This window comes from Hyperolius riggenbachi, chromosome 5 (assembly GCF_040937935.1).
Source record: "Hyperolius riggenbachi isolate aHypRig1 chromosome 5, aHypRig1.pri, whole genome shotgun sequence".
NCBI lineage: Eukaryota > Metazoa > Chordata > Amphibia > Anura > Hyperoliidae > Hyperolius > Hyperolius riggenbachi.
The window spans coordinates 192630692-192655266 of NC_090650.1; the positions used below are offsets into that span (position 1 = coordinate 192630692).

The 24575-nt window shown below is 41.6% G+C and overlaps 1 protein-coding gene across 3 annotated transcripts in view; it reads left to right on the forward strand.

The window, feature by feature from the left end:
• Positions 1 to 22524, forward strand: part of ABCA13 (ATP binding cassette subfamily A member 13) — a 770386-nt gene extending 747862 nt beyond the window's left edge. For 2 of the 3 annotated variants that reach the window (XM_068236514.1, XM_068236515.1), the window contains exons 60-61: positions 357 to 494; positions 21157 to 22524. In XM_068236514.1, coding sequence (XP_068092615.1) covers positions 357 to 494; positions 21157 to 21246 — 228 coding nt within the window. In that variant the 3' untranslated portion in view covers positions 21247 to 22524. Of the gene's footprint in view, positions 1 to 356; positions 495 to 12217; positions 12271 to 21156 lie in introns of all 3 variants that reach the window. The other variant, XM_068236516.1, reaches the window with a different exon arrangement.
• Positions 22525 to 24575: the final 2051 nt, after the last annotated feature.

Consider the following 24575-nt stretch of genomic DNA (forward strand, 5'->3'; position numbering starts at 1 on the left):
TCCGCCCATGCCCCTACAAGGACCGCCGCCAATTGTCAATACGGCGGTCCTTGCGGGGTGCACTTCCCGGCCGCCAATTGTACATACGGCGGTCGGGAAGTGGTTAAGATGACACCTCTTTTGCAAAATGAATGTTTAGAGAATTAAAAAAAATAGGTTTGCTTTCTTTAAACTCTGGTGTACTTTAATGTAAATAATTTTCATAAACAGTTACCGTAACTGAAGTATTAGGCATTGTTACCTGATGGTTTACTATATTTGCCATTCATTACAAAAATTATTTATTATTTGTTAGAGGTTTTTTTTGTTTATTTTGTTTGTTTTATTAAAACTTTTAAATTTTATCTTTACCACAGAAATTTCACCAAAATGTTTTGGAATACTCTGTTCCTCAACAAAATAGAAGTTTGGCTGAATTATTTCAGGTTTTGGAGACTATGAAGACCAACCTTCAAATTAAAAGCTATTCCATTGCACAGACAACTCTGGAACAGGTATTCTTATACTAGCATTAATGTTAACACTGATTATTGCCAAATTGTAACATCTGCAACTATGACGGCTGCGGACACGCAGGGTATACCCGCAGCCGCCTTTGTTCCCTGTTCTCAGGCCTCATCCGCTCCGTCGGCGTCTAGCACGCCGGGAACGGTACTGTCTCGTGCTCATAGGGTCGCTGTATCGCGCGGGCGCGCGCGGAGACAGGACCTTTATGCTGGAAGAAGGCGCGTCAGCTGACCTGCCAGTCGGCTGACGTCAGAGGTGACTCACGCCGCTCGGATTGGATGATAGGTAAGGGGCGCGGCTTTGAGCTCTCCTCGGCTTCTTAAGCCTTCACTGGTCATTAGCAACTTGTCTGCTGTTGCGAATACACTCATGTTAACGCTCAGACCTGAGACTAGTGTCCGGTGTGCTTTGATCTGGGAGGAAACCAGGGATTTCACACAAGACTAGGACTATTGTATATTGTATTACTGATTACCTGTGTATGATTCTGGCTATACTCTGACCTTGCTATTGCTCATCGATTCTGTACTTCTGCCTATCTGACCTTAGTTGCTGAACCTCTGCCTGATAACTCACTATTCTTCTGCCTCACGTTTCTGTACTGTATTCGCCTCTCAGTTGCCAAACCTTGCCTGTCTGACCTCTCTACTCACCAGTGGGCCCTAGCCACTGGTGAGGTGCTCTTTTGATTAAATACCCACCAGCTCCTCTAGTGAGGTTTAGTTTAAGTTATACAGCTCCTGTGACTGATACTACCTTACCAGCTCCTCTGGCAAGGTCTAGTTAAACTATTCAGTCGCTTGTGCTGATATTACCTTACCAGCCCCCCTGGTAAGGTTTAGCCAAACTTTGTTGTCACTCCTGTTATTAGTACTTTACCAGCTCCTCTGGTAAAAACCTATTATTTATACTACTGTTGTTGCAGCTAGTACCCACCAGCTCCCCTGGTGAAGGCTAGCACTGTTATTGCAGCTAGTACCCACCAGCTCCCCTGGTGAGGGCTAGCACTGTTATTGCAGCTAGTACCCACCAGCTCCCCTGGTGAGGTCTAGCACTGTTGTTTCAGATAGTACTCGCCAGCTTCTCTGGTAAGATCTATCCATTTAATCTACTGTTGCACCAAACACTTTGCACCTCTGTTTCTCAGCCGTCTATACTTGCATTATGGTAATACTGCAGATCACCACATAATCGGGTATAGAGTCTGTATTATTGGTGATTGTGCAGATCACACAATAATCAGACATCTGTGTGCTACACCAATCGTTACACAAATATTACTAATATTTAATCAAAAACTAATAAGAAATATCAATAATTTTTGTAAAGTAGATACCTTTCTTACAAAAAGGTCCTTTTAATTGGACCATGACTTTTAATTTTAATTTTTTTATCTTATTAGTTTAAGATACAATATTATGATCTTACAAACCATGGGGTGTATTCACAAAATTACAATAAATTTGATGTTCGGCTGACAGCACATGTAAACAAGTAATATGTAAAATGCATACCATGAACTAGGCAAATAGCATAAGTGGGATAAGCACCTATGCATCATTTGCTCTATTTCCATGCACATAAAAAGAGAAACATACTGGGCTTGACTCACAAAGCAGTGCTAACCTACTTAGCACGCCTAAAGTAGCTTAGGCGTGATAACCTTTGCACTAGTAGGTTGGCACCGTTTTCAAGAATTAAACTCGCGCGCAAAGTTTTGCGCGCAAAGTTTTACGCGCGCAAAGTCCGGGGCACGCAGAAAATTGCGTAAGGTTTAATGGGTGCATAAAACTTTACGCGCGCAAAACTTTATGTGCACTAAACTTTGCGCATGCAAAACTTTGCGCGCGGGAATTTCGTGCGAGTTTGTTTTTATCACACCTAAACTGAGTTTAAGCGTGATAAAGGGCCTTTCACCAGCGTGCTAACAGTTTTCACCGCTTTATGAATCAAGCCCACTGTATGCATTAGAGATGGCCCAAATCGTTCGTTGGCTGACAGTTCTCAGGCGAAATTCAGCTGTTTGCCTCCATGGCGGGACACAAACACATAGCGCATTTGACCCGCCCCCCATACCTTGTCAGTGGCCTAAATTTTGACCCCCTACATCACAGTCAGCAGACACATGGCAACCAATCAGGCTGCACTCCCCCACAGACCCACCGTCCTGCAGCAGCGCCAGCCATGCTCTGTCTCCAGCTGCTGCTTTAGTGAGCGGAAGGGACAGGTTGCTGCAGAGACAGGGACAGTTAGCAAGGCTGTTGTTTAGCTTGCTCCTCACTGAAATGTATTGCTGAAAGCACCCTAAAAAGCCCTTTTGAGAGCTAATATTCTTCTGCTGTGTTTTTTTTGTGTGTGTGACACTGCATACAGCCCACAGCTGGGGCTTGTAGTTCAGCCAGCACACTATTACCAGTGCATATCTTCCAAATGCATTTGTGATCAAAGTACAGCATATCTGTGTGACACGCTGCATACAGCCCAGCCCACAGTCACAGCTGGGGCTTGTAGTTCTGCCAGCACAATATCATTAGCAGTGCATATCTTCCAACTGTAGTATTTGTAATTGAACTTACTATAGGATATCTCTCTGTGTGGGTGACACACTGCATACAGCCCACAGTCCATGCAGTCATTTGCTGGGCCTTGTAGTTCTCCAGTATCCTGTTCTATCTTTATTACAAGCCAGCACACTACCATTAGCAGTGCATATCTTCCAACTGTAGAATTTGTGATTGAATGTACTATAGGATATCTCTCTGTGTGGGTGAAACACTGCATACAGCCCACAGTCCATGCAGTCATTTGCTGGGCCTTGTAGTTCTCCAGTATTCTGTTCTATCTTTATTACAAGCCAGTACAGTATCATTAGCAGTGCATATCTTCCAACTGCATTTGTGATTGAACATACTATAGGATATCTCATTGTGTGGGTGACACACTGTATACAGCCTACAGTCCTCGCAGTCATTTGATTGCGCACACTGCTTTTACAGCACTTCAGCCTTTTTACAACCATTGTAATATCACAACTCCATATCTCTGTGTGTGTGTTAAAGTACACAGCCCAGTGATACACACACACAGCTGCTGTGTATTTGACACTGATTGTGTGCCTCTTTGTGATTACACACACTGTCTACCATTATTGAATATTGTTAGTACTACTGCATACCCAATTTGGAAAAAAATGACAGGCAGAGGCAGGCCACCCCGAAGGTCTTTTAAGGTCATGCTTGTATGATTATGTGCGGCCCTCCACTAATGCACAGTGTTCAGTGGGTACGTACTCTCAACCCCCCAAAACGTTTGAAGACATAGTTGACCGGTTAACACAGCAGTACACCTCATCTTCCTCAGCTTCCGCATGGAACTGTGACATATCTTCCTCCTCCTGCTCTGATTCAGGCACCCCACAGCTACTTACCGCTCAGACGGCAGCCTCCACCACCACTACTACTAGCACCACAGTCGCTCCACTTGAGATGTTGCAGGAGTTATTAATATGCACACATTACTGTGATGAATTTACTGATCCACAGCCATTATTGTTACAAGATGAAGGTGCTAAGGATGTTACACCACCTCATATGTCTCAGTTAGGCATCATTACACACATGGATGTAAGAAGCTATGGATGATGATGTGAGCATGGATGCCATGTGGGAGCCCAGAAGACCAGATTAATAGGGGGACAGTTCAAAGGGAAAGACAGAAAGGAGGAGGAGATGAGTTGCTGTAAGCAGCAGGGGGAGCTTGCCGCAAACAGCTCATGGCAGTGTCCGATGGCATGTATCGCCACCTAGGGTCAGCCAGCCAACATGCCCTTCAATGCCTGCTGCTGCCACCACCATAATGCTATTCTCCAAGGGCTCACCAGTGTGGCATTTTTTGTGTGTCTCTGCCTCAGATTACAGCGATGCCATCCGTAATCTCTGCCAACGAAAACTGAGTTGTGGAAAGTGCAACACCCACCTAGGGTCAACTGCCTTACGAAGGCACATAATCTCCCATCACAAACACGAATGGATTGAGCAAAAGAGGAAAAGCAGCACACAAATGCAAAGCAACCCTCCGCCTCCTCTTCCTCCTCCTGGTCCAACATCTTCAGCTGCTTTAATCTCTGCTACCCTTGCACCTTCACAGCCACCCTCCTCCACTCCGCCTCTCAACTTGAGCAGTTCCTGCTCCTCTGCCCACAGCCAGGTATCTGTTAAGGAGATATTTGAGTGGAAGAATCAAAGGTCTGTCAGTCACCCGCTTGCCCGACGTCTGACTGCTGACTTTGTCATAACTGTTAGCCCGCCAGCTGTTACCATACAAGCTGGTGGACTCTGAGGCCTTCCAAAGATTTGTGGAGATTGTCACACTGCAGTGGAAGATACCAGGTCGCAGTTATTTTTCCATAAAGGCGATACCCAAACTGTACCGTGATGTTGAAAGGCAAGTGGTGTCATCTCTGGCACAACTTTTCCATCACTTTTGTGGCCAGAAATAGTACCTGTATGTTTTAAAATTTGCCTGCCCATTGAAGTCTGTGGCGGAACACCCAGTCACGCAAACCCAAAATCTGATGTTTGGGCCATCTTTAGTAGGCATTGGATGCCTACTCTGCTTTTTGTAAGTTCTGATACTTACAGTTATACACAGTTATAGTTACATATCTAATACTGTATAGTTATATACAGTTATAGTTGTGTTACTGTAACGATTGGTGTCAGCATGCAGAGATAATCTGATTAACTGCAGTATCACCAAGAATGCAGATATATACCTGATTATTGATGATCTGCAGAATCACCGATAATACAGATATATTGCTAACCTCTGGACACCTATAGGTATGTGGGTGTTTGGTGTAACAGTAATACTTTGAGTAACGCACCTGCTGAGCAGGTGATAATTGACAGTAGAGAGACACTGCTCTGAGAGCACAGGAACCTTCCAGCAGCCTGAGGGTCCTCAAGGGGAGGAGTCAGGCTGAGGATAGGGAAGGCCAGAGAGTGAGTGACACCTGACGGTGGATGTCACTATCTGGTCTGGAGACTATCTCTTAACAGGAGAGATAGCTCTCAAGATCAGCCTTGCCTGGTCGGCAACACACTGACAGATAAAGTACAAAGACAGAAGGCTGATTCAGTATCCAAGGCAAGCAGGGTCTGGCAACGGAATATCAGATATGCGAGGTACCGAATCAGAAGACAGAAGAGTAGTCGGAAAAGCTATAAGTCATAACATATATCAAACAATGCCTATTTTGGGTGCGAGGTCCTTAGTCTCAGCACCCCGGAACTAGTCTGAAGTATACACAGATGATAATACAGTTCCCTAGACTGGGTGCGAGGTCCGTGGTCTCAGCACCCTGGAACTAGTCTGAAATATAACACAGATGGTAGTACAGTTCCCTAAGCTGGGTGTGAGGTCATTGGTCTCTACACCCTGGAACTAGCTTAAGGATAAACAGAATACAATTCAAATAATCTGGCTAAGTGTGAATTCCCAGGTCCACCTGGTTCAAACACACTGAAGGATCTGACTAGGTCTGAGTGCTTCCACGTAGTGATCGCAACGGCAGACAACTTGCAAGTGACCAGCAGAAACTATATATGGAGTAGTGCTCTCCAGCACCACCCCTAATTGCTCAACCAATAGTACCCTGCTCTGGAGTCAGCTGATCGGCGTGGTCAGCTGACTCTCCCAGAATTCTGCAAAAAAAAAAAAAAAAAAAAAAAAAAAAAAGCCTGTGTGCACTAACAGACTCAGCCACACCAGATACATGCTGCTGCGTGGAAACCGCCGCGCTGGACGCGGAACCAGCCGCCTTACTGTTGTTGCATGCGGCGACTTTTCCGCGTTCTGCCCTGCTACCAGACACATGCTTCCGCGTGCGAACCGCCGCACTGGACGCGGAATCAGCCGCCTCCTCAGTAGCACATGCGGCGGCTTTTCCGCGATCTCTCACAGTACTCCCCCCCCCCCGAGAAGTATACTCCGGACATCTCCTGCCCGGCTTCTCAGGATGCAAGTTATGAAACTCCCTTTTCAACTCCTCTGCATGCATGCGACATTCTGGCACCCAAGTTCTCTCCTCAATGCCATACCCTTTCCAATGCACTAAATACTGCACAGAGTTCTGCACAAGTCGGGAGTCAAGAATCTTCTCAATCTCATATACAGGTTGGTCATCAATCAACACGGGGGGGGGGGGGGGGGGGAGCGGAATCCACGTGCACTGCCGGCTTGAGCAAGGACACATGGAATGATCTCACCCCTCACATGCTGGTGGGGAGATCAATGGCATAAGTGACATCATTGATTTTCCTAATCACAGGAAACGGACCCACAAATCTGGGACCTAACTTGGGAGACAGTTGCTTCAGAGCCAAATGTCGTGTGGACACCCAGACCAAGTCACTTGGAAGAAGTTCTCACTCTATGGAATGTCTTTTATCAGCCTGTTTCTTCTGACTCTGAAAAGCCCTCCTCAAGTTTCTTTCTACCATTCCCCGTGTCTGCTTTAAGGACCTCTGCCAATTCTCCAGGGCTGGAAACGGGGTGGCAGCCACTGGCAATGGGGTGAACTTAGGTGATCTTCCAGTTACCACCTGGAATGGAGAAAAATCTGAGGAGGAGCTCTTCAAGTAGTTGTGTGCAAATTCTGCAAATGGCAGGAATTTGACCCAGTCAGTTTGAACATCTGCCACATAACATCTCAAAAACTGTTCCAGAGACTGATTGGTTCTCTCGGTCTGGCCATTGGTCTGTGGGTGGTAGCCTGATGAAAAAGATAACTCCATGTCTAACTGATGGCAGAATGCCCTCCAAAAATTCGAAACAAATTGGACTCCCCGATCTGATACTATATTTTCCGGAATACCATGCAGCTGGAATATATGCGGCTTTTCCGCGTTCTGCCTTGCTACCAGACACACGCTTCCGCAGGCTTTTCCGCGATCTCTCACAGTTACAAGTGCTTTCCAGCTTTCTGTAATCAACACTTTAGTATGGTTACCATATATTAGTTGAGATGATAAGCCTCATGGTCAGTTTATGATCACCAGATAATTTTCATCAATTTCAGTGTTGTCAGCGCCATAGACTGGTATGGAGAACAGTGGGGTTTGAACAAAATACTCAGCTCACCAGTTTTCAACAGATCACCTACTTCAAAGGTAGCAGAGTAGGGCTGCAATGAAAGTTTATGGGCCATGTACATGTATCATAAACTAAACTGTGTACCCACCTGGCGATTTTCCTGATGATTTTCCCGATGACGGGCGATTTTCAAATAACGTCGCGAGGTGGCTAGAGGTGCACGATTGTGAATGTTGCCTAGTGTTGCGCAGATGACGACGGACCGGCACGGCAGATCGGATCTTTGAGATCCCTGATGACACCATGCAAAGTACCGATTGTGGAAGTCTCACTCACAACGCCGTGTATGTCTCATGACCTTGCGCCTTAACCTGAAAACAGGAAGAGGCATCACTGATGACCGTCATCAAGGGGATGTTGCAGGAGCCATCGGGCGGTGAGTACGCAGCTTAACAGTGGCAGCTGGTGATCCACTATTCCATTCAAGTGAATCGAGCTGCAAATTTCCACCAAGACAATATTTATAAGCAATGAAAGCACTGATTGCCACTGTAAAAAAAAATGTAAAAAAAGAGAAAAAACACCTTCTCATGAATACTGCAGGGGGATCTTGTAGGTGGAATCTGAGTTTTAAAAATGAAGTGCAAAAAAAAACATATATAGCAGTGCACCACTTCTTTATAAAATTTTCCCTCTTCAAAATAGTTTATAGCAAAGATGTCCTGATTTGCAAACTTTGTAAAGACATATTTTCCCCCCTATATTCAAAGCTGTTCCATCAATAGATGGATTTATTTGTAAAATGGATTGCAAAACAGATCACCACTTCTTTATAAATAGTTCCCAGCACTAAACAGATATGTTGGATATGCAAATTAAAGAATGACTTTTCATACTTTTACTGGCAAGCCATTCCATAAATACTAATTGTATCTGTTCAGCAACCTGTGACTCATAACCTTCACCTAGGTGCTTGGTCGTGACTGTTCTGGTGTGCATTGGTGTGGGTGAGAAGTGTATGTTGTTGGTTTTTTTGTTACTTAGTTTATATTTGTATTTGCATATTTTGTGCTTTGCCCTATTTTGATAACAGATTTATATGCAAACAGGGATGCAAATGGATACCCAACAACGGGATCACTCCAATGAAGCTCCAATGAATTTTTCATGGCTGCTTGCAAAAAGAAAGAGTTCACTTTCACACATTGTCATTTTTTCACTTTTTCCTTCAACAAGGGGATCCCCAGATGCCCCCCCCCCCCCTTTCTCCCATGAAAATGGTATAGGGATACTATTCCCACAAAAAGTTATTGTAGAAATAAAAACGTAACCATGAAAAAGTCATTTTATGTTCTTATTGACCATAAATACTTTCTTTAATTAACCCACACCAATATCCTCTTGACCTTAATTGAAGATTTCAATGCACCCACTGCACACAAGTGTGGCCGGCGCTCACTATACTAAAGTATTCCCAGAAAAGCAATTTTTTGGGGGGTGGGCGGGTTTCTGCACTTCTCAGCATCTCCCCAGGGATTCAGCTGCAGCACTTATGAGCAGTGACAGAGCTTGGGGCGCTGTTCATGCTGCTCACCTTTTATGGGGGCACCGGGAGGGGTGGGGCTACTCACCGCGCCCCTGACCGTTGATGTGCAAAATGTTTTGCGTGGACTAACCCCCGCAGGGCAATGATGCGGTGTAGTTAGTTTATGCCCCTACATATTCTGCCACAGTACACAAAACTGATTTATATAATAAACACAATTGAGGATCCCATCAGAACTTTAAAACTTAACTTTTACTTCATTATTTTAAAAATCCCTACATATTCTGGCAAGGGAAAGAAAATGCTAATTTGCACAAGCTTTGCCCTTAATCAGACAATCAGGCTAAATTTGCAACCAGATGAGTCAGGTTCAGCTCGGTGAAGCACACATCTTCTTGGTTTTGCAGCATTTTCAAATGTGCCACCAGGGCTGGCTCCCATTGGTCCTTTCACAGACCATCAGGATCCTCCCTGAGCAGGCACGGCATGCCGGGGGTGCTGGCCGGTGCATCAATGCATCAGTGTTAACACTGATTAATAAACAATAAATGTAATAGTTCAACAAAAGATATTGATATTTATTGATAAATATCAATAATTCTTGTACAGTAACTACCTCTTAAAAAATAGCTTTGAACTGTACCATGATTTTATTGTTTCTTTAGTTTTCAACTTAAATGTTGTTAGTTCTAAGATACAAGAAAATGATGTTACAAAATCACATTTAATTTTACTTTAGGGTAACACCACATGTAAGCAAGTATTACCTAAAATGCATACCATGAACTAAAGAAATTGCATAAGTGCTGTTTGTGTCAGTGGGGAGGCGGCAGGTGACAGCTGCTTGCTGGACTTAACTATTTAAATTTAAAGTGGTATAAAACTGCAAAAATAAAAATGTTAAAAACCACTGCAATGTGTTTACTAAACTTACATCTATATGACCCTGCCTTACAATCCCATTATTTATAAGGATACAAGTAGTATAAGTTATATACTGTACCTAGACTAGGTCCCATGGCTCTTAATCTTGCCTTCGCTGGTGGTAGAGTATGAGGCTGACAACTGACACTAAACTGGTAGAAGGTGGCTGATAAGATTACTTACTTCCTGTGGCTGTTGATGTTCATGGATCTCAGTGTGAGTGTCTATAAATTCAAGGAGGAGGGTGGGCAAATGTACACAAACATTGATGCTGAGGATAAAAAGAAATAGAGAGATAAAGAAATTACATTGTGATTGGCTTCTATCAGAAGCACTAAAGATGGGGAACGTAATGAACATTGTTTCTTCTTTTACTTTAAACATTCTCAAAAATAAGACTGTGAACAGTACAACAGCTATATTTTGTAGGCAAAACAAGTATTTATCTTTTTTTTTCCACTTAACTATGGCTTTTAATCTCACATCTCACATTAATGTGGATAACTGTAAAGTCATGCATGTTATCCATGTATTTGGTGTAAACTTGAAGAGCTTGATGGCACTGGTTAAAGAGACACTGAAGCGGAAAAAAAAATTATGATATTATGATTTGTATGTGTAGTACAGCTAAGAAATAAAACATTAAGATCAGATACATCAGTGTAATTGTTTCCAGTACAGGAAGAGTTAAGAAACTCCAGTTGTTATCTGTCAGAAATCGCGGAAGAGCCGCCGCCAGGAGTCAGCACGATATGGGCAAGCACGGGGAGGCAGCCGCCTCCACTCAGTCTGAGGCGGCTGCCCCCGTGCATGGCATTGCGGAACGCGGCATAGCTGCCGCGTCTGACGCGGCGGTTGGCGCGTATGTCCCCACTGCGGAGACACCGCAGAGCAGGGCTGCGGTGGCTGGGACTCGTAGTCCCTTCAGGTTTCGTAGGACGCGCGTACGCGTGGAGAGGCAGGCCTTATAGCAACCAGAAGTGAGTCAGCTGACCAGGCTGGTCAGCTGACTCTGACTCCACTCCTCATTGGTCCAGCACTTAGGGAGGTGCTGGGAAAACACATGTGTATATATACTGCTAGCTGGTCATTTCTCTGGTGTCTGGCGTTGCGATCACATATGTGGGAGCACCCAGATCCGTAGTCAGATCCATAAGTGTGCCGGGACCAGCTGGAGCTGTAATCCTACACTTAGCTAGATTCTGTTGATAGCTAAAGTACTAGTTTGATTGTGATTATCTGTTATGACCTTTACCTGCCTTGACTATCCTCCTGAACTCTGATCTTGTACCTCGATATTTCTGATACTCTGTTGCCGAACCCCGGCTCGTTCCTAGCCTCCTGATTCTGTACCTCGATATATCTGATACCCCGTTGCCGAACCCTGCCTGTACTTAGACTCCGCCTTTGTCTTCTGGTCTTGTACTGTATCTGTCCGTGTGTGTACGACCTGGCTTGTCTGACCTCGAGAACCGACCTTACCGTTAGAGGCGGTTCCTCGCTCTGTTAGCGACCCTTCGTCCTTAGGGTTACTTTCAGACAATCCTTCCTACTGTCAGTCTGACTCCTCCCGTCTTGGAGAGCTCAGGTCTGCGGAAGGAAGCTGTGCAGTACTCCTTGCTGCACTAAGGCCTAGTCCTTGAAGTGTTACTGTTACACCAAACACTACACTCTACTCAGGTGAACAGAGGTTAGCTAGTATATCGGATTATCGGTGATACTGCAGATCACTTATAATCTGGTATATATCTGTATTCCCAGTGATACTGCAGATCACCGGTAATCAGATCCTCTCTGTGCTTCACCGATCGTTACATTATCTCTATGCAAAAAAGCCATTAATCTCTACGACTTTTAAAGTCGTGGAGAGGGCTGTTTTCTGACTTTTATTATCTTAACTGTTATTGAACTTTTTACTTTTTCTCTGCCAGAGGAGAGGTCATTAGTTCACAGACTGCTCTGAAAGAATCATTTTGAATGCTGAGTGTTGTGTAATCTGCACATATTATAGAATGATGCAATGTTAGAAAAAACACTATATACCTGAAAATAAAAATATGAGAATATTTTCTTTGCTGCTAATCTTCTAGTAATTATTCATAGTACACAACCAATTCACTATATCATATTTTTTTTTCGATTCAGTGTCTCTTTAATAAGAAATTAGAATATTGAAAACAAAGCAGCAACAGCTAAAGGTATTTTGGAATGTGTAAAGAGAGAAATAATATACTTTTACCATGTATAACTACTTGTAAAGATGGAATATGAAATATGAATACAGTCCATACTTGTAGAAGGACAATGATTTATTTGAATAAGTACAAAAATGTGCATCTAACCATTAAAAAGGGTCAGGGCTGGATCTTGCATGAATTGGCCTGAATCACTGGATTCAGGGTGGCTTCTTCCTAGGTGGGGTGCTGGGCTAGAAGAGGAAGTGCAGCTAATTACAGAGATGCGTGGCCCCCACCCTGTCTGCCATTAACAGAGGAAGACTAGCTCCAGCACAGCAGCTGGCAGCACAGAAGCAATGAGGAGGAACCACCACTGCTAAAGGAGGGGAGGCCCATGGTCACAGGGAGAGCAGCAGGCATGGCGGTGTCAGCCAGGTTCAGAAGTTTGAACACATGGTGCAGCAGGAGGTGGGGGTGAGTGATTGTATAGCTAAGCAAGCCAGGCCAGCCAGGTGCCACCGCAGTGTCTGAGGTCTGTGACTGTCAGCATTCACCAGCCAGCCATGCAAAATTGCAAACACATATCTTCCTTTGGCACACAGTATTATTTGTTAGCCGATGACACCCACTTCTACCATTCTGACCCAGACTTTTCTTCCTCTATCCTTCAAAAAGATTTATACTGTCTTTCAGTCATCACATCAATCACAGATAACTGACAGGCACTTGTAATTCCACCTGAATAAAACTGAGCTGGTCACCTTCCCTATGTCACCTTCCCTGGGACACATCTCAAACTGTCCTCCCTGACCCTGTTCCCTCTGACTCTGCCCCTTCAAATCCTCAAATATTGAACAACTCCTAGCATCTGCTCTAATTATCTCTCACATTACAAGATGTGGTATTCAACATTAATGTAAAGTTGCAGTTTGTTTTTTGTTTTGTTTTGTTTTTTTCTAGGGAAAGGGAGGGGGGGTGCATCCTTAAAAGTGTGCTTTCTTCAGGTGGCAAAAAAGTCTAGAAACGGCCCTGAAAATGATGAGAGATCTATCAAGGGGTAGACTAAACTTATTTAACTTAAAAGTGAGACATTTTTAGGGGTGATTTGATTACCACATATAAATACATGCATGGGATAATAAAAAAGCTTGGCAAATTAGAAATGTATCTATAGGTCTGTTCAAGGGACAACTTCTTCACAGTAAGAGTAGTTAAAGGGGAACTTCAGCCTAAACAAACATATTGTCATTAAGTTACATTAGTTATGTTAATTAGAATAGATAGGTAATATCATTTTTTACCCACTCTGTTTTAAAAGAACAGGCAAATGTTTGTGATTCATGGGGGCTGCCATCTTTGTCATGGGGTCAGCCACCTTTTTGGTTGAAAGGAGGTGACAGGGAGCATGAGACACAGTTCCAACTGTCCTGTGTCCTGATAACCCCTCCCAGCTGCACGTGCTAGGCTTTAAATGTCAAATTCAAAATGTAAAAAAAACAAATTGAACCAAAACAGCAGAACGAGAACAACAACATCAGAAATCCCATCATGCTTTGCACAGCATCAGGGGAAAAATGCCCGGGCAGTTTTCTTCTGTGCAGCTAAAAATGAGGCTTGTATAAGAGAAACAAAGTTCTGGTGCTGTGAAACTGTTGAAGAAACACCAGGCCTTTTCAGCACTGCTGAGTCGATTTTTAGTCTGGAGGTTCACTTTAAAGAGAACCTAAACCAAGAAGTATACAGTTTGGAGGCTGTCATATTTATTTCGTTTTAAAGGACAACTGAAGTAAGAAATATTTGGAGGCTGCCATATTTATTTCTTTTCGCCTGTGAAGGCGAACTTTCCCGGAAGTTCGATTCACCCCATAATGCTCTATTGAGCAGAACTTTGACCCTCTACATCACAGTCAGCAGGCACATTGTTACCAATCAGACTGCACTCACTCTTGGAGCCCCACCCCCCTTATAAAAGGCAAGGTCCTTGTGCCGTTTTACTTACTAGTCTGCCTGCACTAATTAGTTAAGGGACAGCTGCTTACAGACTCTGCTAGGGAGAGTTTAGTTAGGCTCTTATAGGCTTGTTCCTAGCTAATTGTGATTACTTTCCTTCCTCCCTCACTCCCTCCTCCCGGAGGGAGGAGGGTCTCATCTTCCAGGGAATTGTAGAATTTCAAAAGCCAGCTTACATACCTTGGCCGGGAATTGAACCCAGGTCTTGGCCGGGAATTGAACCCAGGTCTGAGTGCTTGGTAGTCAGCTCTCTTAACCGCTATACCACCACCAACACTACATGCTGAAGGCAGCCTAGCATGTACCATTACGATAACTAAAAGGTTGGTGGTTCAACCCCACCCAGGCATGGCCTTGCCTTTTGTGTTCAACAGTTGTCCGAAGAGAAGCCCAGATAGAAGCCCAGATAGCCATGTAGATTCATCTCTCTCTCTCTCTCTCTAGTAGGGATGGTCACCGCTTTCCGCGGAATTGTATTTTCCGCAATTTTGCGTGGAAATTGGTCATTCCATTCCATTTGGTCGGAACGGAATTGCTTTTTCAATCCGGCAGAATTCCGAAATTGCTTGTGAAATTCTGCTGGTGTCCGTTGATGCCATTGAATTTTTAGCTTAAAACCTTAAAAACTACCAAGCACTTAGACCTGGATTCAATTCCCGGCCAAGACCTGGGTTCAATTCCCAGCCAAGGTATGTAAGCTGGCTTTTAAAAGCCTACAAATCTTTATGCAAGCTCATTTTTCTCTAGGATATGTCATAATGGTACATGCTAGGCTGCCTTCAGCATGTAGTGTTGGTGGTGGTATAGCGGTTAAGAGAGCTGACTACCAAGCACTCAGACCTGGGTTCAATTCCTGGCCAAGACCTGGGTTCAATTCCCGACCAAGGTATATAAGCTGGCTTTTGAAATTCTACAATTCCCTGGAAGATGAGACCCAGGAGGGAGTGAGGGGAAAGAGAGGGAGAGATACACTGCCTGATGTTGTAAAGCAGTGTAGGCCTGTAATTGAACATTGAATGAGATTTATGACCTTAAAATAGGAGTTTATGTGAAATCTAGATTTGTGCCTGGGACTTTTGATGTGTATTTCCCTTAATCATGTCTTCCTCCAGCTATTAGATCCCTTGAAACATGTTTTCTATCATTTTTCAAGACGGTAGAAATTTTTCTAAATTTTTACGTTCGCCTCCCCATTGAAGTCTATTGTGGTTCGCGAACTTTTCTTTGAACCAAACCTTCCACGGAAGTTCGCGAACAGGGTTCACGAACCAAAAATTGGAGGTTCGCGACATCTCTATTAGAGGTAGAGGATTAGCAGGATAGCCCAGGCAACTGGTATTGTGTAAAAGGAAATAAATATGACAGCCTCCATATCCCTCTTGCTTCAGTTGCCATTTAAATAATATCAGTTGCCTTGCAGCCCTGTCTATCTATTTGGCTGCAGTAGTGTCTTAATCTCACCAGAAATTAGCATGCAGCTAATCTTGTCAGATTTGACAATAATGTCAGAAACACCTGATCTACTGCATGCTTGTTCAGGGTCTATGGCTAAAAGCACTAGGGGCAGAAGATCAACAGGATAGCCAGGCAACTGGAACTGCTTAAAATGAAACAAATATGGCAGCCTCCATATCCCTCTTACTTCAGTTGTCCTTTAAGATATGAAATATATCATCACAGGAAACATTTATGGCAATTTTCTATATCTATCCATCTATGTTTATATCTATAAGCTTAATATTTTATATTAAGCAAGAAAGTTATCACTATCTAGTCAGGTACAACATTTTGCCCTTGTAGTTCTTCCTTCTTCTGAATAAGGATACATGGGGTTTCACAAGGTTAAACTTCATAAACATGAGACATTTTTCCAAAATAACACTGCAATGCTTTGTTAATTGTGTATACTAACACAGGCATTATTGTCTGAAATGTAAGAGCAACCATTATTAATCTTAATTACAGAACCTTTTCAAAGTATTGTACCATGTTAGCAATCAGTTAAGGTAGGACGTTTTGAATTGGAATGATACCATTTATTGGCTAACTTAAAAAGAAACATAGTAAACTTATTATTTTTCTTTTTAAGTTAGCCAATAAGTGGTATTATCCTGACTCAAAACTTCCTGCTTAAAAAGTTGGAAGGAACAGTAAGTCATTTTTATGTAATTTTTTTTTATATAATGTAAATATTATTAGCATCCACTCTTTCTTGCTTAATAGCAGAGGATGCTTGATGCGACTTATTCCACTAATAGAAGTGTCTGTAATGACACAACAATATCCCCCTAATGCAAATGTATGTCTTCCTTACCAAAGCTGCTCCATAAATCACTAAAAGTCCATTGCAGAACTAATGGCCAAGCAGCACTGCCCAAGTAACACCACTTGAGTCTGGTCAGTGTTGACTGGCAGTTGCTCTCGTTGTTCAAGAAGGGAATTCTTCTGCTATCTATTTCTGCCTTAGCTGGTACTTTGCCTTCATCCAGTTTTGTCTTGCCTATCTTTGTGTCACATGAGAGAGCTAAACCAAAAACATGGTTCATTTAATATGTGTGATTCAGATTTTTACTGCATCCCACATTTTTAAGATCTACACACATGGTCTTAGAATCCCCATGCCCTATCTAATGATTCACAGACAAGAAAACTTTTTTCAAAATGAAAGATGGTAGAAAAATCAACTTTAACTACTATGATATAAAAATAGACATTTTTCTGGTATTTTATTCTAGCAATGTTCATTTTCAATTATAATTTTTCTTTAAATCAAGTTAATTACCTTCCAAGACAAGATTACAATGTGCATGCTAAAGATGAAAGATAATGCACATAACTTCTGAAAGTGAATGTTTAAGAAGCTAATTAGAATTTTGGAGTATAAGTGGCACATATCTACTGGATTGCAGTTTTTCTTTTTCCTTTTTTACTTTAAAGTGTCAGGCAATTACCTGTTACTGCAGAAGTGATACTCTGCTATCTAATTAAGTAAGGCATAGTCAAAGGATGCCTAGAAATCATACACAAGTGTATTGTGTGTTGTTTAATGAGCAGACTTAGGGAATTTAATCACTGAATTGAGAACATCTATATTTTTACATTTTGTATAAGGCATTGGAGAGTAAATATATAAAGAAGAACATATTTTATTCTTCAGTGCAGAGGAAGATTTACAAACATTGACGTTCAAAAATGTAATTTGTTCAACAACGTTTGGCAGATGAAATTCAATGTTGAAAAATGTAAAGTCATGCATTTTGTTCATACCAATGGTCTAGCACCATACAAAATAAACGGGATACAGATGGGGACATCAAACTTGGAGAAGAACTTAGGAGTACTCATCGACAACAAGTTAAATAATTGTATTCATTTCCAAGCCACTGCAGCTAAAGCCAATACAAATTTGCGGTGCATTAAAAGGGTAATAAAAACTGAGAGATGTTAGCATAATATTGCCCCTGTTCAACTCTCTAGTAAAGCCACATCTGGAATATGAAATTCAGTTCTGGGTACCACATTACAGGAAAAATATTGCAGTTTTAGAGCAGGAGCAACTAAATTGATACGAGAGATGGAAGGTCTCACTTACCGAGAAAGGTTAGATAAACTGGGTTTATTTAGTCTGGAGAAAAGGCGCATTAGAGGAGATCTAATTAACATGTATAAATACACCAGAGGACAATATAAAAGCTTGGTAGATGCGTGACAGTTAATAATGGCGCACAGCGCCAGGGGAATAAAAAGGGCGCCCCATAGACTTACATTATATAACGCTATTTAGCGTTATAAGTGTTAAAAAATGGCGCAGGCAGTGTGCCTTACACTTATAACGCTAAATAGCGTTATAATTGTTCAAGAATGCAGCGGGGGTCGGGGGAGGAGAGAGTCAGCGGACACTGGAGGGCATAGGCAGCGGGGAGGATGTGTGCAGAAGCATACGTTACCTTGTCCCGGCCGCCGATCGCTCCTTCCCTCCGCTCCTGCACTTCTTCCATTCGTTTACTGTAGTCCTGCAGCCGGCCAATCACCATGTGGCTTCAGTCTCCGCATGCTGATTGGCCGGCTGCGGGACTACAGCAAACGAATGGAAGGAGCGGAGGGAAGGAGCGATCACTGGCCCAGGATAAGGTAACGTATGCTTCTGCATACATCCGCTGCCTATGCCCTCTAGTCTCCCGCTGCCTCTCTCCCCCAGCCCTGCATGTTTATCATGGCGCACCGCTCTGCAATCAATGTAGCATAAAACGAAATTTACTGTTTTATTGTATTTACATTAAAACGGTAAATAGCGTTTTATGATACATTTATCGGCAGAACGGTGCGCCATTTTTCTCCCTGCGCCATTTTCGGATGGACCCATAAAAGCTTGGTAGATGAGCTTTTTGTCCCTAGGCTTTTGCAGAGAACTAGGGGACAAGATCTGCACATGGAGGAAAAGTGTTTTAGCCATTTATTTAGGAAAGGGTTCATCACAGTAAGTAAGTGTGATTAAAATGTGAAATGCATTGCCACAGAAAGTAGTTATGGCATATTCTATATCTGCATTTAAAGGAGGCTTAGATGCTTTCCTTGCGTTGAAAGACATTCATGGCTGCAATTACTAGGTAATGCCCAGTGGTGTCCAGGGTTTTTAGCTGATTGCCATCTGGAGTCGGTAAGGATTTTTTTTTCCTTTTGGGTCTAATTGGACCATGCCTTGTAAGGGTTTTTCACTTTCCTCTGGATCAACACGGATATGTGAGGGAGCAGGCTGGTGTTCTACTTTATTTTCTGCAGAAAAACAGAGGCGCCAAAAGGATAATAGGAAGCTAAATTAGCTCAAAAAAACAAATTCAATGACTGTAGTAAAGACAGTCAATATATTTTATTTATGAACTCCAAATATGCAACACGTTTTGCAGGTTTGATCCCGCTTCATCAGGCAATAACAACGGAGCAATAGCCTGGCTCTTCTACTGACCACATATGCTATTGCTCCATTGTTATTGCCTAATGAAGCGGGATCAAACCGGGGAAACGCGTTGCATATTTGGAGTTCATAAATAGAATATTTTGACTGTCTTTACTTGTGTGTCTCCCCACCTGCTTTTACAGTGGTTGCCTAACGGTAACCCTGGTTTGTGAGTATTAATATTTACTCTATCTAGTAACCATTTACCAGTACATATTACACTATTGGGGCTCTTGGTGTTCCTTGTTTTTACTTTATTTTCTGGTTGAACTCGATGGATGTATGTTTTTTTTCAACCCAAATAACTATGAAACATTACGTTTTTCAGCAGGCTGGACCTTAGTTCATTGTGTCACGTATGGATCTGCTCAAAAACGTGCAAACTTGGTACTTTGGATCCATTACGTATCTATTTACTCAATTCTGCTAACTTCCATTTTTAATAAAGCTTATGCTCTATCACAGAGAGCAGGTACCCACTCCTCAGTGGCTCAATGGCAAATTCAAGTTTTTGAGGAAAGAGTTACCAATAGGTTTCTTAAAGTGCTTATATTTTGAAGATAAAGTTATAAAAGTAAGCAAAACTCTGTGTAGTTCTCAGAATGTACTTACAACCAGTGCAATTCATGTTCTGATCCTCTGATATTTTGATAGTTCCTGGCTCTTGACCTGAATACAGTTGCTGTTTCCACCCACCTACAATGTGATATTTTACTCCTTGCAACCTTTCCCTCACTGTCTGATTGGACAAACCTGTTAGTTTGTGATGTTACAATGTAGGCATAGATCGGTAGAGGGGGGCAGCCCTAGTCGCTTGGCGGTCAGCTTTGCACAGAATTTGGCACCAATAAGTACTCCACTTTGCTAATGAGGAACAGGGAGGCACAAACCATAAAGTGCATTCATAGTGTTGTATGAAGTTCTGCTTACTTATGAAGTTCTGCTTACTTAAGTAACCTTTTTTGCATTACAGGTTCACTTTAAAGTTCATGGGACAGATGTTTTTCTATCAATATTCTGGGTTGATGTTTATTCCTTGGAATAGTATTCTGATATTTACTGAATGGAATGATATGACAATTCTCCTGAGGTTGTGTGTGTGTGTTGTGTGTGTTTCTTCCTGCTTTGTTATACATATTTTACCTGACCGGTGAGTGTCTATCCACACAAGTTTACTTTAGAGAGGGATCAGAAATCAGGTAGAAATCAGTACTTTAATTGCATACCTTAATTAGGCCAACATGGCAATTTAAAATTGCATTCACTTGAAAGAAGACTCAGACTGGAAATGGGGATCAGTTTGATTGTTCAGAAACATTCTCCATTAATCTCGACTACAGCATTTAAATGTGGCAATCTATGCTAAATGTGGCAAAATGATGTGTGTGTGTGTGTGTGTGTGTGTGTGTGTGTGTGTGTGTGTGTGTGTGTGTGTGTGTGTGTGTGTGTGTGTGTGTGTGTGTGTGTGTGTTTGGGGGGGGCATCCTTGATCTACCCTTACCCACTGGAGCCAACAGGATTATCCACTTTCAAAGTGGTAAATGTTTCATGGCGATCTATACTGAAGAGATCACACTGATCACCCTTTTATAAATATGACAATGACAAATGTAAATGTAGAGAGGATGCAAAACTGACAGTGATGATCAGCATTCTGTGTAATTGTAAATTTAATGGGGAATATTTAATTGCACCATTTTAAATAAACTACTTAGTTTTCCATAGATATGAATGTAATTTTTGCCACTGCATTCTAGTGGTCTATATTAATGCTTTATATACAGTAGTAATAAAAATGTACATTTTGGGGGTGTATATTCAAATGTTTATCCAAGTATGGCATAATGTTTTGCTTTTTAATGTAAATTACACATGCATTATTTTGTGATGGAGGCCTTCCTTTATAATGCTAACTATATTAACCTTGCAATGCCCTTTTGCAGGTTGTTATTCAATTTTCTGCTCAAGAAGAAAATCTCACTTCTCAGATGCAATGTTCAATGGACAGTCTTAGACAGCAACTACCAGCCTAAGCACACAAGCGTGCTAATTACATTCAAATAAAACACAAGGAAGTAGTACAGCTTTTGATCCACATACAGCCATGAGAACAAATCACAGCTTCTTTATTCTCTCTGTTCCCTTCAGGCAATGCAGTACTACAAATTGCAAACAAAGGTCTATTTAGGATGATACTATATCAAAAACTTACTTTGTTACAGATTTATGTATTGCTGAATTTATACGCCTTGATGCACCTTGTTAATGTAGGTCATTTTTATTGCAGACAAACACTATAACATGGTTAATGTTGTAAGAAATTAAAGAAGATCAAACAAATTTACAGTGGCATAAAATTATTATATTTTGTGTAAAATGTCTATAGCTCTACTATAAATTAAGCATTAATTAGCATGAACTGGATAGAATTTGCAAAGTTTATACTCAGGATAATATACTTAAAGAGATGTGCAGAGATGAGCACTGAAGTAATGAAGCAAAGTTGCCATAATTTAAAAACATCATTAAAGTGCAGGCCGAGTGATGCTGAAAAATAACAAAAACTAACTGCACGTGAATGGATATGTATGTGCATATACAGTACATTTTATAGTAAAAGCATATATTTAGATTATACCTAGGTATGGATAATAAATGGGTAATATGGGTAATGTAATATATAGCATGTAATATATATTTTACATAGGTATAAACACATATAATGCATGCAGCTGTGGAATCCCTAATCTCCACACAATAATATACAAATTAAAGGGTTCAAGGGGCTGCAACACACAGCTAGAAATAAAAATAGCAGAGACTCTTGGTTGAGCTTTACAACATTGTTAAATGCATTTAGGCTCACTGCCACAATGACCCCTATCCAGTGAGTCCTACTCTAACCTTGCAAAACTTGTAATTCTCTTTTTATAGGGAAAATGACAAAAGCTCAAGAGTCAAAACAATAAAATAAGATAAAAACACCTCTCCTTCAAAATAACCTCTGAAATACCTGGAGATGTAATCTTTTCTATTCTATACTGAAGCGGTGCTTAGGGTGGGTGTAATTGTGCAAGATCACAGGGAATTATGGTAAACACACACACACACACACACACACGCACGCACACACATACACACACACAGTATATATTCACACACACAGTATATATACACACACACAATATATATACACACACATTGACCATACTATATAGTAAAGTCTAATTAGTATATATAAAGGCAAAAACAGTGCGCTAATGGAGACTAACTCTAAACAAATTGAATCGTGGTGCGCTGGTTAATAGCACCTGTATTAATGCAATCAAAAATCCAATATTAATCTTAACCGCGCTCACAGTCTGGTGAGAAAAGAGGGGTATGAATGTTAATGTCACCATCCAATGCAAAAGTTCCAGATACCAGGCAAACACCAGGTTGATACTGTCCAGATCAGAGCATAACCACCATCTTCATCTCAGACCATCACGATTTTGCACATAGGAGATAAAGAGAAGAAATTCATAGCGTAACCAATTGCATAAAGGTATCACCACCACCAACCAGTGTATGCACGGGAACGCTTCCACCTTACTCCACTGTGCAGGTCACACCCCCCCTTGTGCGCCCGCACTCACCCAGCAATCCTCCTATATATCCGGAGGTAAGATGTTACGGCTTTTTGGAGGGTAAGTAGGCGTCGCAAAAACTTGCAGGTCTGTAAACTCATTTATTTCAGGAGCAACTTTGCTCCTGAAATAAATGAGTTTACAGACCTGCAAGTTTTTGTGACGCCTACTTACCCTCCAAAAAGCCGTAACATCTTACCTCCGGATATATAGGAGGATTGCTGGGTGAGTGCGGGCGCACAAGGGGGGGGTGTGACCCTGCACAGTGGAGTAAGGTGGAAGCGTTCCCGTGCATACACTGGTTGGTGGTGGTGATACCTTTATGCAATTGGTTACGCTATGAATTTCTTCTCTTTATCTCCTATGTGCAAAATCGTGATGGTCTGAGATGAAGATGGTGGTTATGCTCTGATCTGGACAGTATCAACCTGGTGTTTGCCTGGTATCTAGAACTTTTGCATTGGATGGTGACATTAACATTCATACCCCTCTTTTCTCACCAGACTGTGAGCGCGGTTAAGATTAATATTTAATTAGTATATATACATGATGTAGTGCATAATATATATGTATAGACAAGGCAGTATACAAGGGTATAAACAATATACAGGTGATGTAGCATGTTATATAAAATATATTTAAACCTGCACGGAGTATAGTACATAGTTAATTAGGTATAGTATGTGTATAGGAGATGAAGTGCAAAGCATATAGGATATAAATATACATCAAGAATAGTGTATGTAGTGTAGGGTAGGCAGCACAGTGACATAGTGGTTAACAATGTCACCTTGCAGCGATGGGTCCCCGGTTTGAGTCCCAGCCAAGGTCCTATCTGCAAGGAGTTTGTATGTTCTCCACGTGTCTGCGTTGGTTTCCTCTTGGCACTCCAGTTTCTTCCCACATCCCCAAAACAGATAAGTTCATTGGCCTCCTCCTAAATTTACCCTAGATATATACAGTACACTACATTGGCCCTAGACTAAGATACGTACATAGACATAGGAGTCTAGGACTATGGTAGGGATTAGATTGCGAGCTCCTCTGAGGGACAGTTAAGTGACAAGACAATATAGATGTTGGCTATATAGTGTACATTTAGTTGGATATAGCTTGTTGGTGACATGACCTGAAATACATAACACATATAATTATACATAGGGCATACTAAAAAGTTAGGTAGGTATAGAGAATAAAAAGGTGACATAGTTTGTAATGCATAGTATAGTATAAAGAAGGCACACTAAATATTTGTTATATAAATACATAACTGTGTTATTTTAAATATATTTAGTGTACAATGTGTCCATGTAGGTATATGTATGATTTATTATTTATAGAAAAAATGTCTTAAATATACTGAAGGTTTAACTTTTGTTAGGTTTATATTAGGCTCTGTATTTGTTGGTGTCTAATTTTAATTGGGTGGCCTAGTTTTTAGTTTCTATTCTATAGTATTATAATATTATATGGTAGTATACAGTACAGGTACTATGTAATAAAAAAATGAAAACTTAAAGAAAACCTGAACTGAAAATTAAAAGTCAAAATAAGCATACACAAGTCATACTTACCTTCCATGTAGTCTACTCCTCAGTGTCTTTCTCCTGGTACATCAGTTTTCCTCTCAGCTACTATAACTGACAGCAACTAATATTTTACTGACAGCAGCTGATATATTTCAGATCTGCCAAAATATTGTCAGAATTGGAAGGGATTATTGTCAGAAGAAA